The sequence below is a fragment of the Epinephelus moara genome, chromosome 24 (assembly GCF_006386435.1).
Source record: "Epinephelus moara isolate mb chromosome 24, YSFRI_EMoa_1.0, whole genome shotgun sequence".
NCBI classification, from domain to species: domain Eukaryota; kingdom Metazoa; phylum Chordata; class Actinopteri; order Perciformes; family Serranidae; genus Epinephelus; species Epinephelus moara.
Window position 1 is genome coordinate 12,448,283 of NC_065529.1, and position 13,363 is coordinate 12,461,645.

A 13,363-nucleotide genomic window follows, 5' to 3' on the forward strand; every position below is an offset into this window, starting at 1 on the left:
GACTTAGGCCTAGTCTGCCGGAGGACCCCCCTATAATACACCGGGCACCTTCTCTCCTTCTCTCTCTCTCCTTCTCTCTCTCTCTCTCTCTCTCTCTCTCTCTCTCTAAAAGATAAAATTGATTGATTTATACTTTCACTTATTTATTTCACATCGCATGTCTGACGTGAGCCAGTTTTAATCAGCTGGTGTGTTTGTTTTGGAGGGGAAGAGACCTCTGTGGATAATTCAGCTCCTGGTTTAAACCTCCTGAACGATGAATACTGAAGGAATTGTAACCAGGAGAAGTTTCAGCTGGTTGTGATCTGCAATCCTCACCGCTAGATGCCACTAAAACCTCCTAAATCTGAGACACTGGACCTTTAAGAAAGACACCTGGCAAAGAGAACAGCATGAATATATTATTACAGAGAAAAGAGTCGCAGGTTATTATATTTTTTTCCATTAGTGAATGAATTCTAACCGGGAGAAGTTTCAGCTGGTTGCATTTTGTAGTCATCACCGCAAGATGCCATTAAATCTCCCTAAATCCTGCACACTGTTCCTTTGAGTACAGTATAAGTGGATTTATATCAGAGTTTTGAGACAAATATAAGATTGTAATAACTGTATTTACAGCTTGTTTGCAGACATACACATGTCCATAAATCAGAAAAGGTCATTTCAGTAATGACCTCAATATAAACAATATATCCACATCTTTATCCTCTTTGCTTTGTCCTTTTGCCAACACATTATTGCTGTTTTCATTCTTAAAATTCAGACCTCATAAGGAGGCGGGGCTTTAAAGGTCATTAGTTTTAGATGAAAGATGACAGTCAGACCTCCATCCTGATATCCAACCTCTCTATCAGACATTGAGGGATTTCTGAATGAAGCGTGACTTCTCTCTCTCTCTCTCTCTCTCTCTCTCTCTCTTTCTCTCTTTCTCTCTCCGCCTCTCTACACATCATCTCTGTTGCGGTTGCCATGGCGACTGAGCGGCATCGATGACGCGCCGTCTCTCCCCTCTATATTTACTCTGTTGCTGTAGCGACGACCCAGACGTGCACTGAAGAAGAGGAAGATTAGAGGAGGGAGACGTCCTGTGGACCAACAAGACGGACGGACGGACACTGTGGTTGTTTGTCCTGGTGTTATTGTTTTGTTTTTCAGCTCAGGAAACACCCATCTCCTCTGCTTTGCCTACGATACATGGCCAAAAGTATGTGGACGCCTGAGTATTACACCCTCATGTGACAGTCGAACATGTGATTCTGAGATTATTTACATTAACATGCAGCTCTAACAGCCTCCAGTCCTCTGGCTTCAAACCTTCCACCAGATTTGGCAACCTGGCTGCAGAGATTCACTCCCACTGAGACACAAGAGTGTTTGTGAACATTCAGAGACGATGAAATAAAATCTGTAAAGTCATGTTTGAGTGCTTATCAGATGCTTCAACGCTGCACAACAGTTTGTAATACTCTGAGACAGGATTAACAACTCTGGAAGTTGCAATTATTTGATTTTCTGTTGCAATGATTGTGAGATAAAAAGTAGAAATGCAGCATTAAAGATGTAATCTACCAAGAATGTGTGCCTTCACATATTTAGTCAATGCAGCTCCTTAAATGATGATGTTGCATTGAGGCAAAAGTTGAGTCAGGTTCAACCTATTTTGCTGTACAGTCAATTTGCTAATGACGGCCTGAACAAGATCCCTGTATATATTCTGGGATTTGTCATTAAAATCTGGGCCCATTTGCCAGGAAATATTTTATGGTCTTTCCTATTACTGTTAACTTGTGGCTTATGTTTTTATTGTTTTATGCTTGGTTGTTTGATTGCCTTTGTTTTTTGCATGTTTTTATGGCCTCCTTTGTGACTCTTATTTTTGTGACCAAACAAATTTATTATCATCATTATTATACTAAAATAGAATTTAATAACACTTCCCTACAACTGTCATAAATGTACTCCCATCTTAAACTGCTGTTACTACAGAAACATAACCAGATAAAATTCACCTGTGGGCGTTACTTTTGATGCTAAAATGGCAGTTTACAGTTCAAGAGTGTGTCAAATCATTTTCTAGATGGACTGGGGAAAACAAAGTGCAGAATCTGTGAACAATGCAGAAAAGAAGCTTAAATAAATGCCACTAAATGTCTACATACGATGCTTTCAATCCTCATAACACTGAAAGAACACAACAAAATGGCTGCATGAGGGTCGATATTCTTCCCCGTCCTTCACACACTGTATAAAAAGACGCCATACGCTCCCATTACACAACTAGAATAAGAGGATATCCTGGAAAACAGAGGATCAAGTGATTTGAACAAGTATTATTCTGTATTGTAATGTGTTTTTGTTGCAGAACAGGAACCTGCTGAAAACCAGTTTTTAACTGAGTCAGGCCAGTTTTAACTGTAACACGCAATGTTACCTTTAATTCCTTTCCTGCATAAATAAAATGAAATGAAATGAAGATGAGTACAATTATTACTTTGACCATTTTACCTTACTTTTTACACTGATAGGAGTTTGTAAAGAACGATGCAGTTCTCATCTGCTCCAACAGTTGTGGCACACTTAAACTTTGATGGTGAAACAAGTAACGTTAGCAAAAAATTAACACTGCTTCGCTAACATAGCTAACATTAGAGGGCTACAGGGCTGCACTGGTCCCACAGAGTCACTCAATCAATGTTAGCGTGAAATATAATGGCAGTTGATCTAACTATGACACCATAAAGACCAATAAGTAATCATTCGGTTGGCATCACAAACAAAACACGTCCAAGTTGTCCGATGTTTTGGTTAAATGAGTGACTGTGTTAACTGGTGACTCAGCCAAATAGATAGTGTTGCTTGTAGTGACGGCAGCTGTTGAAAAAGGCGCCACTGCTAGATGACAGAAAACACAAAGCAGTTGCCGGATTTATCGATGTGTTTCTGGCAAGTAATTAGGGATGTCCCACAACGATCACGTTATTTTTACAAAATTGGAATTGGTAATAAAAGATCGGAGGAATCAAAACAACAAAAATGGCCAGGTTTTTCATCTATGTTGTTCATTGTTGACTCCGCTTTCCAATGTATTGTAACCGAGCGTCCTGGGTTCACCTAACTGAGTGCAGCTAATGAGCAATAAAGGGACAGGAGTCGAGACAACAGGTTCAGCGGCCACTGCTTCTCTCTTTATTCCGAGCAACACAGCCACACCTAACGGCAGTACCTCGCCTACCACAGCCCTACGGCACCTCTGGAGGGACAATTTGTTTACAATTCAGAATTTGTTTACATTTTGTGCTGCTGAACCACCGATAAGCTTTTTGGATACTATTTAAATAAAAAACAAACCTTATGGGACAGCTTTGAAGCATTCTTCTTTTTTCTTTCTTAATGCTTTGCAAAGTATCAGATCGGATACAAAAAAAATGTGATCGGGACATCCCTACAAGTAATAATTATAAAATTAGGACCTTCAGCCCTCGTGAGGTCAGACCCTGATGGTGGTGTTCTCATTTCTAAAACCATGCATAGGAGCCATACTAAATAAGTACATACAGTCAAAAGCCAAAAATGGCATGCACCAAAAAAGTATAAGACAATTTCTACAACCAGACTTTCCCCTCACCATCTGCGTCGCCAATTTCCTGTCTCCATAATGCTTGAAAGCATGGGTTAAAGTTTCTCCCATCAAGTCTGTTTTTATAGATCACAATTTTTCTGTGGGAAGTGGCGTACGTCTCCTCCATCCTAAAGGTGTTGGATGGATTTGAGGTCAAGTTCTTCTCAAAAAAACTGGGATAAGCCTTTCTTTATGGAGCTGCTTTGTGTCTGGTTGAAACAGGAAGCTGACAAACACAAAGTATTCATTGGAGCCAAAACCAAACCGACCAAAAATATGACGGTGTTCATATACTTTTGGCCACGGTGGAGGATTTGCAGGAGCTTAAACTGACACTACACACACACACACACACACACACACACACACACACACACACGATATCCCGCAGGATGTCAGCTGTGATGTGTTTACTGTCAGCTGTTTGTTAATGGTGCTTTAAGTCCTTCATTCACACACTGAGTGTCTTAATGGCGTGTTTGTGTCTCACTGAATCTATTTCTGTTCAGCTCACGACTTCATGCAGCTGCGAAACAAAAACCAGTCGGACTGAAACTCTTCTGACGCTCACACGGACAAAAATACAACAACATGTAATTCAGCAGTTCGCTGCTGCACTGCCGTTTTTATCTGTGCATGTTTCGGCATTCAGATATTTAACTCCTGATTCGACCTGATCTGATGCATCAAATTAAACCTCATCCACAGGAAATACAACGATTTAACCAGTTCAGCACCATGTCTGTATGAATTAATGTATCCAAGTTCAACTGCTGGATATTGAAAATGTATAATTCATAAATCAATTTTTATTTTTAAAGAAATCCATTAACGCTACACTGATAAGCTTCTGTCAGATATCTATTATCTTAATGTGTGTTCTAACTAATTTAATTAGCTCACATTAATTTTGTTCTCTGTTTTCAACAAAGCCATTAATACTTGTTTGACTACTGTCCTACATAAAAATTCTTTAGTAATCAGCATAAAAATTAAAGGTGCGATCAGTAGAATTTTAACATCACTGAAACAGCAAAGGAAATGCAAATGAATGCACCACTGTGGAGATAAACAGTTGATGGATCGAATGTGTAACTCTCTGCTGTTGTAAATATCCGATGAAGACAAAAATGGCGAAATATAATATACAGTGCAACTAATAACAACCACATCAAGGTGACAAAACCTTTGTCATATATTACAAGAAAAAGTCACATATTCCAAAATGTTATTTACAAATTTCCACATCAAAATATACTTCAAGTACCAGACGTAAAACTATTTATTTTGCAGACTGGCCCATTTTAGAAAAACATAAATTATATTATTGGATTATAATAACTGATAACGTGTTCATCACTTAAATGTTGCAGCTGGTAAAAGTTAACTAGTCAATTAAAAAATAGTTGATTATGTTTTGTATTCTTGCAAAGTAGCTTAAGTTATTCCCTCTGAGTTGAAGTGGAGTCTAAGTATAAGCAAAAACGTACAAGTACCCCACATAAAAACTTGATAATTTACGAGGTAAGTATTTAATGACATATATTTTATGTTGTAGAACAATACGTGAAAGTCTCTTACTCTTTGTAAACTACAGAAGTTCTTTCAGGCATTTAACCAAAAACCCATAGACGTCAAGACGAACGTGACGTGAACTGTAAGTGTTAAATTTCCTGCATCACTCTGTGGTGTAATAAACAGTAGTTATGTTGTTACCTTTGGGTTGAGGACCAGCTGTTGCTCATCAAAGTGCAGCAGAGCCACCGAGTTCGACTCTGAGTTGTTGACGAAGATCTGCAGGCAGGGATAAAGAGACGTCCCCTTACAGTCCGCACCGCACGTAAACACACACTCGAACATCTCCTCCGGACGCAACACCGACACCACCTGGACCAAGAGAGAGTGACATTTTTAACTAACTTATTCTTGGAAAACTTAAAACCAGTTTCGCACATTTATTATTATTTTATTGGGAATTGATTGATTGCTAAACCTTTGTCAAACAGCAACATAAAGCAGCGATATTTGATGAGTTGGAATGAGAATGCGATGGTTTATCTGCTCGAATACAAGCTGCTAATGTTAGCAAGTCTGGCTAACTAGCTTACTACCTCTTGTAGTAACTAGGCCAGAGAGGAATTCATTAGTTTATAAGGGTTAAGGCTCAACTTAAAGTTGTAGAATGTTCTCTTTGTGATGACAGCAGTCCTGGGTACTATCAGAGTTTAAGCTAACGTTAGCAGCTCTTTCCTGCTCTCAGGTGGATTTTGGGGAAGTTTACACTCCAGCAACCCCTGCCATTGTTAACCCAAATATATCAATTAGTCCTCTTAGTACTTTGACATACATTTAAAACTAAAAACATACTGTTTGAAAATACAAAGTGTGTAAACCAAGCTAAGCTAAGCAGCCAAACAGGGTTATATTAAAACAACATAACAATCCTATGTCATAGTTGTTCTTATGATATAATACTAACTCTACACTGGTACATAAATATGCTCTGAATTCATGTCTCCTAGCCTACATGGATCAGTTTACCTTGGATCGTTAGCTTTAGCCTCTGTCTTTTTTTAGCACAACATAATGTATGCAATTATGAAGTGTAGATCATGTGCATATTAAATTCTTTTTATAGTGGCCTACTTTCAAAACAGATAAGCAGAAAACATATGTTGGCAGCAGATAACTTTTTCAACTGACCCATTAAGGTATTGTTAGCCTAATTAGCTAGCTATCTAGTTAAGACAGGTGTCATTTAAGCAAAAATGACAGAAATGAGAGCTACTTTTGTCCGAAATCAAGGAGCCGTTGTTTTAAAAACTACTTTAAAATTTGATCGTAAATCTGCTATGTTGTTAAAAAGTAGTGCAGGCATGAGTCCAAAACCCCCAAAATAAGTTAGCATTTTAGCATTCACAGTTCCCTCGTCTCAAAGTCAGTGGGTTTCTTGTTAGATGTCTGAAATTGGGTCAGTGGTTCACACAAACTTGTGAGATTTTCATGTTTTGTTCTATGGCATAAAAGAGTAAGTAAATATGTTACTCGAATTTTGAAAGTAAGTAAGGTGGTTGTGAACAAGCGACTAAATGAGACCACAAAATGTCATCATGTCAAACATGGCTTTACAGCCTCATTGTGGTGACAACGTTAAGTCATGCAACTGTGGTGTTGTGCATTTATAGCCTACAATTGGCTGTTTACGTCTGCCGATTGCATTTACACTTAAAAAATCATAAAATTTGTGTTCATTTGTGAAGATTATCTCGATGAAAAACAAAACCACAAGTTTATTTTCGGCAAAAATCCAAAGTCTAACGGAGACGTCAAATTAGCTTTTTGTCGAGGGAACCACCTCAAGGCTGAATTTTGGATCAGACAAGAAAAAAACGTCATCACTGCAGCTCTCTAGGGAGTTCTAGTTTAAAATAAGTGTTTAAGACGTTAGCTGGTCAGAGATAGCATTTTCAACCAACTCATGGAGCTATCGTTAGCCTAATTAGCTAGCTGACTAATTAAAACAGACATTTCAATAGTAGTATAGTTGGCTAAAAATGAGAAGCTATTTTTACTTGTCTCTGAAATTAAGGAGCCATTGTTTTAAATATTTGCCTACTATGAATTTTGATGGTAAATCTGCCATGTTATTGTTGTAAACTAAGCTTAGTGAACAGTCAATGTACTGGAAGAGTTTGTTTGTACATGTAACTGTTGTTAAGATGTGAGTCCAGACACCGATCTCGGATATTAAACTCGAATATGTGAGTGATTTAGATTAAAATAAAGAGTGATGGCTGCATTTCTTCTTCCTGCTCATTAAAGCACTGAAACAACAGCTGCAGGCAGGAAAATAAATATCGATACATGGTAAATAGACAATCAATCAATGCAGATTTGATAAAAGTCAGACCTCTCTTCATCACTCAGGGAAATGCAATAAAGTCCAAGTATTGTGATTTATGTTATATTAAGCTGTGGATTAGTGGATGACAGAGTGGACTCTCTCTGCCTCATCATGGCTTTGTGATTTAGAGACAAAAAAACAAAAGGTTTCCACTCTCTGTAATGCACGAACATTATTTCAGGACGATGCAATAAGCTAACAGCCAAATAAATCAAGCTGGCATGAATTCATCATCCACAGTAAAAAGCCAGGACTGCCGGCCCCGGCTGTAATTTATGTCATGAAAACTCCCAACAGTTCTGAAACGCTGTGCAAACAGTTTCAATAATCCACAGTGGAAAGTGACGCAGTGTAAAGAACCAAATGACCCGAAGGAGAAAAAACCCACTTTGTATCGACAATAAAAAAGATTCAAATAAAAAAAGACCAGAGGATTTAACTTTTTTAGGAAAACTCTTCTGCTATTCTGCTACAAAAGGAAATAGATGATTTTTACAACCCAACAGGACAGAATATTTAAACTCAAAATACAACAATATATTTTAATCTATCACACAGATTTACAGCATTTCTTGAGTCGTGACTCTGTTTTATACCAAAGTTAACTTAAGGAACTTAAAACAACCAATTTGACATGTTTCTGCTGCTGTTATCCTTTGTTTTACCTATTTGAATTGCTTTAAAAAACAAAAATGTTGGCAACACTTCAGAGACTCTTAGAAACCTTCAGTGAGCTCATCTGCAAATAAAGAAACCCCAGGTGGGATTCTCAGATTTAATGACCTCCCAAAATAGAACCAAACCTGAGAGGTGAGGCTGCACTTTTACACTAATCAGATGTAAATACAACTCTGTAGTAATGTTCTGAAAAAAGAAGATGGTCAGCATGTTTTGGGCTGATGAATGAGAAACAGAATACATCACTAGATGAGTGATAACTTCAATGTGTGGGTGGCGCTAGATGAAAAATCAGGGTCGTCACATAACCTCGAAGGTTCCTGAGAAAAGCTCAGTTAACCAGATGTAAATTTGCCAAACCAACAAGTTTGTCTTCATCCTCAAAGTCACTAACATTAAAGATCATATCATCATAATGTGACATAGACGATGTTTTGTTCGACCAACAGTCGATAAAGTTGATAAATCAACAAAACTGTGATTATCTGTTGATTAACTCATTGTTTTAGCATTAATTACTACTTCTAGCACTGCTATTGATACTATTAACTAACAGAAAACCCATCCGCAGGAAGTATTAGTACCTCTTTACGGCAATCTGACCAACACTACTACTATATTTAAAAGTTGGATACTGGGTTTAACATTGATACCAACAAAAATACTTCTAAATGGGCAATTCAAAAATGACAATACTTCAACTTCTACTACTACTTAATACTAACACTAATAATAAATACTTTTATCAATACCACAAGAACAAATACACCACTGTAAGAAGTTACACAATGATTAGTGGCACTACTAATTTGGACACCTGTTGATATTATGAATACATATACTGCTACTACTGCTCTTCTACTAATACCACAATCCATAGTAATTTTGACAATACTGATAGTAATAGTGATAAAAAATACACCATTGTAAGAAGTTACATTAGGACTATTAATGGTAATGACACTGCTAAAAATAACAATAAACACGCACTGAGCTCCTTTTTAAACTAGGACTTCCCCTCAGAAGTTTGTTACTAGTCTTATACGAAAATACTTAGATTTAATATTGCTGCGACACCATAGCCAACTAAATATAGCTCAATATCACTAGTGCTATCACAACTAATCCGGACACCAGTAATACTGCATTATTAATACCGCTGCTACTACTGCACTAAATGACAACAGTACCATCAATATCAAAACACACAACGATTAGTAGCACCACTAATTTGGACACCTGTTAACAATGACTACATTACTAATACAAGTACTACTACTGCTACTGCTAAGAAAAATACTTCTATGAGTACTACAGCACTGTAAAAAGTGGTGTAGTACTCTAAACCTAATATTAATTGCAAAAACACTGCTAAAAATAAAAGTCACATTATGACAATATTAATTAAAGCACTTCTACAAATACCACAAACAAAAATACACCACTGTAAGAAGCTACTCTGAATATGACACTGAAAAAATACCAATAAAAGTCAAGTTTTAACTAATACTGCCTCCACCAACTCCCCAACTACTACACCACTACTCCTTAAAACTTTGATACTAGTATGCATATTAAATTTAATCTTAATATGATACAAAAATAGTATTATTCAATAATATATATAATATTCAATACTGCTGCAACAATCAGTACAACTAATAAAAGCTTAATAGGCCTACTGATAATGACCTCCACAGACTAGTACTATCACCATTACTAATACTAGTACATTACACTGTTGTCAGGTTATTGCTCTTAATGTCACAAGTGCCACTAACAGGTTATAAAAACCACAGTAATTTTGACCATACTAATAAAAATACTTCTGTTAGTACCACGGGAGCAAATACACCACTGTAAGAAGTTACTATGAAAATGACACTGAACAGAATAACAGTAAAAGTAGAGTACTGAGCTCCTGTTTTAACTCACACTGCCTCCACTATTCCTCAAACTACTACAACTACTAAGCTTTTACTTCTCCTCCACCGGAGGAGCACAGATCTGAGGCTCCGGAGGCAGCGGATCAGCGGCTGCTCGGAGCTCGTGTATCCGGGCTCACCGTGCAGTTGGCCGGCTTGCTCTGCAGACTCTGCAGGGTCGGGCTGAGCCAGCAGAAGCCCAGGATGAAGAGGCTGAGGATCCCGCAGGCGATCAGGAACAAGCCCAGCCTGATGCTCTTGTCCTCGGCCTCGGAGTACTCGTACGACACCCGGATCTTCGCCATGGCAGCCCCGCGGAGACCTCCGCCGGCATGGAGAGGAGGACCGGTGGAGGAGGCGGAGAGAAAGAGGAGGATGGATGGATGATGACTGAGGAGGAGGAGGAGGAGGATGAAGAGGAGGAGGAGGAGGCGACGCTGTTCGCCTGCTGCTGAGAAACTGTTGAGTTTGAACACAGGCTGCTTTCTGTCTCTAAATCTGTTTCACCTCCCTCCGGCTGCATGGATCCTCCTCCCTCCTTCTTTCTCCTACAGCTCCCTCCTTCAGCTCCTCTCTCTGTTTTATACTCTAGTGTCTCTGTTCACCTCCTACAGCTCCCTCCTCCTCAGCTCGTGTCGTTCATCTCCCACTCTGTTTTAGTAATCTATTACCACTGCTGAAAGAAGTACTCTAAAAATACTTCTGAAAAAGCAGCAACACTGTAAAAATATTCTGTTAAGAAATATTTAAGATCTCATTTAAGTAAAAACAGTGGTGGAAAGTAACTAAGTACTGTAGTACAATTTTAAGGTACTTTTACTTTACCTGAGTATTTCCATTTTATGCTACTGTATAAAGCTACTCCACTTCACTACACTACAAAATACAAATCAAAAAAATCTGGAAAAATTAGGCATCAGGGGAACAGCACTGATTGGTTAAAACATATTGAAAAAACAGGCAGCAATTTGTTCAGATGGGTGAATAGAAATCATCATGTGGTAACATTACTTGTGGTGTACCCCAGGGGTCAGTACTGGGACCAAAATAGTTTCAAAAACTTGTGATATTTGTGGATGACACCATTTTTTATTTCATGCTCCGGAGAGGATTTACAGCTGCTTCTGACTGAGATCATAACAGAAATGAATAAACTGAAAAGATGCTGATTTAATGAGCCATTCGCAGTTTCACTGTACCAGCCGTGTGTACTTAGACTTGCATGGCTTAATCTTTGAGACAAGCATATGCTACTGGCAGGATCAACCAGGTAGCATCTTTATTATTTATTTATTATGCTGATCTGTTCTGTACGACATCTATTGCACGTCTGTCCGTCCTGGAAGAGGGATCCCTCCTCAGTTGCTCTTCCTGAGGTTTCTACCGTTTTTTTTTCCCCGTTAAAGGGGTTTTTTTTGGGGAGTTTTTCCTTATCCGCTGCGAGGGTCATAAGGACAGAGGGATGTCGTATGCTGTAAAGCCCTGTGAGGCAAATTGTGATTTGTGATATTGGGCTTTATAAATAAAATTGATTGATTGATTGATGCTTTGAAACAAAAAAAACAAATAAAATGAATTTGACAAAAAACAAAATGATGTAATTTGGAAATCTAAAAATTGATACACAGGTGCAAATTAGGATAGATAATGTTGATATAGACATAAAAAAAGTGTGTGAAAATGAATTTCTGGGAGTGATACTGGATCAAAAAATCAGCTGGAAACCTCAAATAAGTCACATTCAATCAAAGCCGCAGGAAGCAATGCATTATGGGAAAAATCGAGACACATATTGGACCATAAATCAAAACATATCATCTACTGCTCACTCGTTTTACGAGTACTGTGTATAGGTCTGAGGTAACAAGCAATTTATATACATTACACATATTACAAAAGAAAGCCATTAGGTTTGTACATAACATTGGATTTAGGGAGCACACAAACACACAAGTCATTAAAATGGACTCCACCTTTACCAACTGCAACACTGAAGTGACGAACACATTAAAGCAGGAGCGTAAATATAGACAGTGCAGGCAGTGCGGTTGCACTGGGGCCCGACTGCCACCAGGAAATACACCCGCATTCAAGGAAGAACTCATGTTTAATCACATAACGAGACGATACTGTCGAGCTGTCGTGCTTTCGGCTTCCGACGTAAACTAGGCTTATCTGTCTGGATGTGCGTGAGTGGAAATCACTTCACACTACAAGGAACTTTCTTAACTTCGGCACGTGAGAACTGAACATATAGACATTTACATCAGTGAAGGAACTCTGCTGGGCTGCAGTCTCTAGCTCGGGCACAGAACAGCAAGCTAACGCTGTCCATCGTTCAACCTTTACTAACTGACTCCTGATAAAACTTTACGCAAACTTGTCATGTCAGCTAACAAATCAAAATGTTACATCAAGCAACAAGGAAACATTTGTAAGGGAAGCGAGGGGGGACAAACTTAGCTTTACGATTTACAGCAGCTAGTTCAGGTGCTAAATATCTCAAGACTAAAACTTCAAGTATATTTTGATGCAAATAGCTCTGTATTTTTACTCAAATAAAACTTTGAGTACTTTTACACTTTGATATTACTACTTTTACTTAAGTAAAAGATCTGAGTATCCAGCCCAGTTACTAGAAGAAATCTTGAATACCTTATGTTTGTAAATTTTAAATGTTTCATATCAATGTTTCTAAAGAGACGCAGTATATGAGCTGACTTCATCAGGAGGTGGAGGGGATGGTGATGGTGCGACACCTGCCGGGCTGCAGACTGCTGTTCAATACCAACAACCAAAGCTAGTTGTTTTTTAACAGAGTCATCACTGTGTTTCCAGCAGGGATTGTGTTACTAAAATGGGGTATTTTAAGGCAAGACATGATCTTTTCCTCCATAGCCAAGTCTTTTTTGTGCCTGACATAACCACACTGCTCTTAAAGTATTAAAGCAAAAGTACTTGTTGGGCAGAGTGGCCGACAAAGGAAGTCACACGACATTAAACCTCTTACAGAGGTGGTCATGAGGAGGGCTGGGTCAACAAAATGCGTGAGACCATGGTTCATTTAACCAACAGTCCATGGTAACAAAGAATCCATGATATTAACAGAGCAGATGTTTCAACCCAAACTATGATTTCTCCCTTAAACCTGACCTTAACCTCAGACGTATCAGATCAGAAAATGCTTTTATATGTAACAGAAAGAAATGCATCCTTGTTTACTGCAGAGTAAAAACA

General features: G+C 38.3%; 1 protein-coding gene across 1 annotated transcript in view; it reads right to left on the minus strand.

Moving 5' to 3' along the window:
* LOC126386756 (calcium-activated potassium channel subunit beta-4-like) overlaps positions 1–10,656 on the minus strand; it is a 42,648-nt gene extending 31,992 nt beyond the window's left edge. The window contains exons 1-2 of the mRNA XM_050039317.1: positions 10,267–10,656; positions 5,336–5,506 (exon numbers count right to left, since the gene is read on the minus strand). Coding sequence (XP_049895274.1) covers positions 5,336–5,506; positions 10,267–10,431 — 336 coding nt within the window. The 5' untranslated portion in view covers positions 10,432–10,656. The remainder of the gene's footprint in view (positions 1–5,335; positions 5,507–10,266) is intronic.
* Between the last annotated feature and the right edge of the window lie 2,707 nt (positions 10,657–13,363).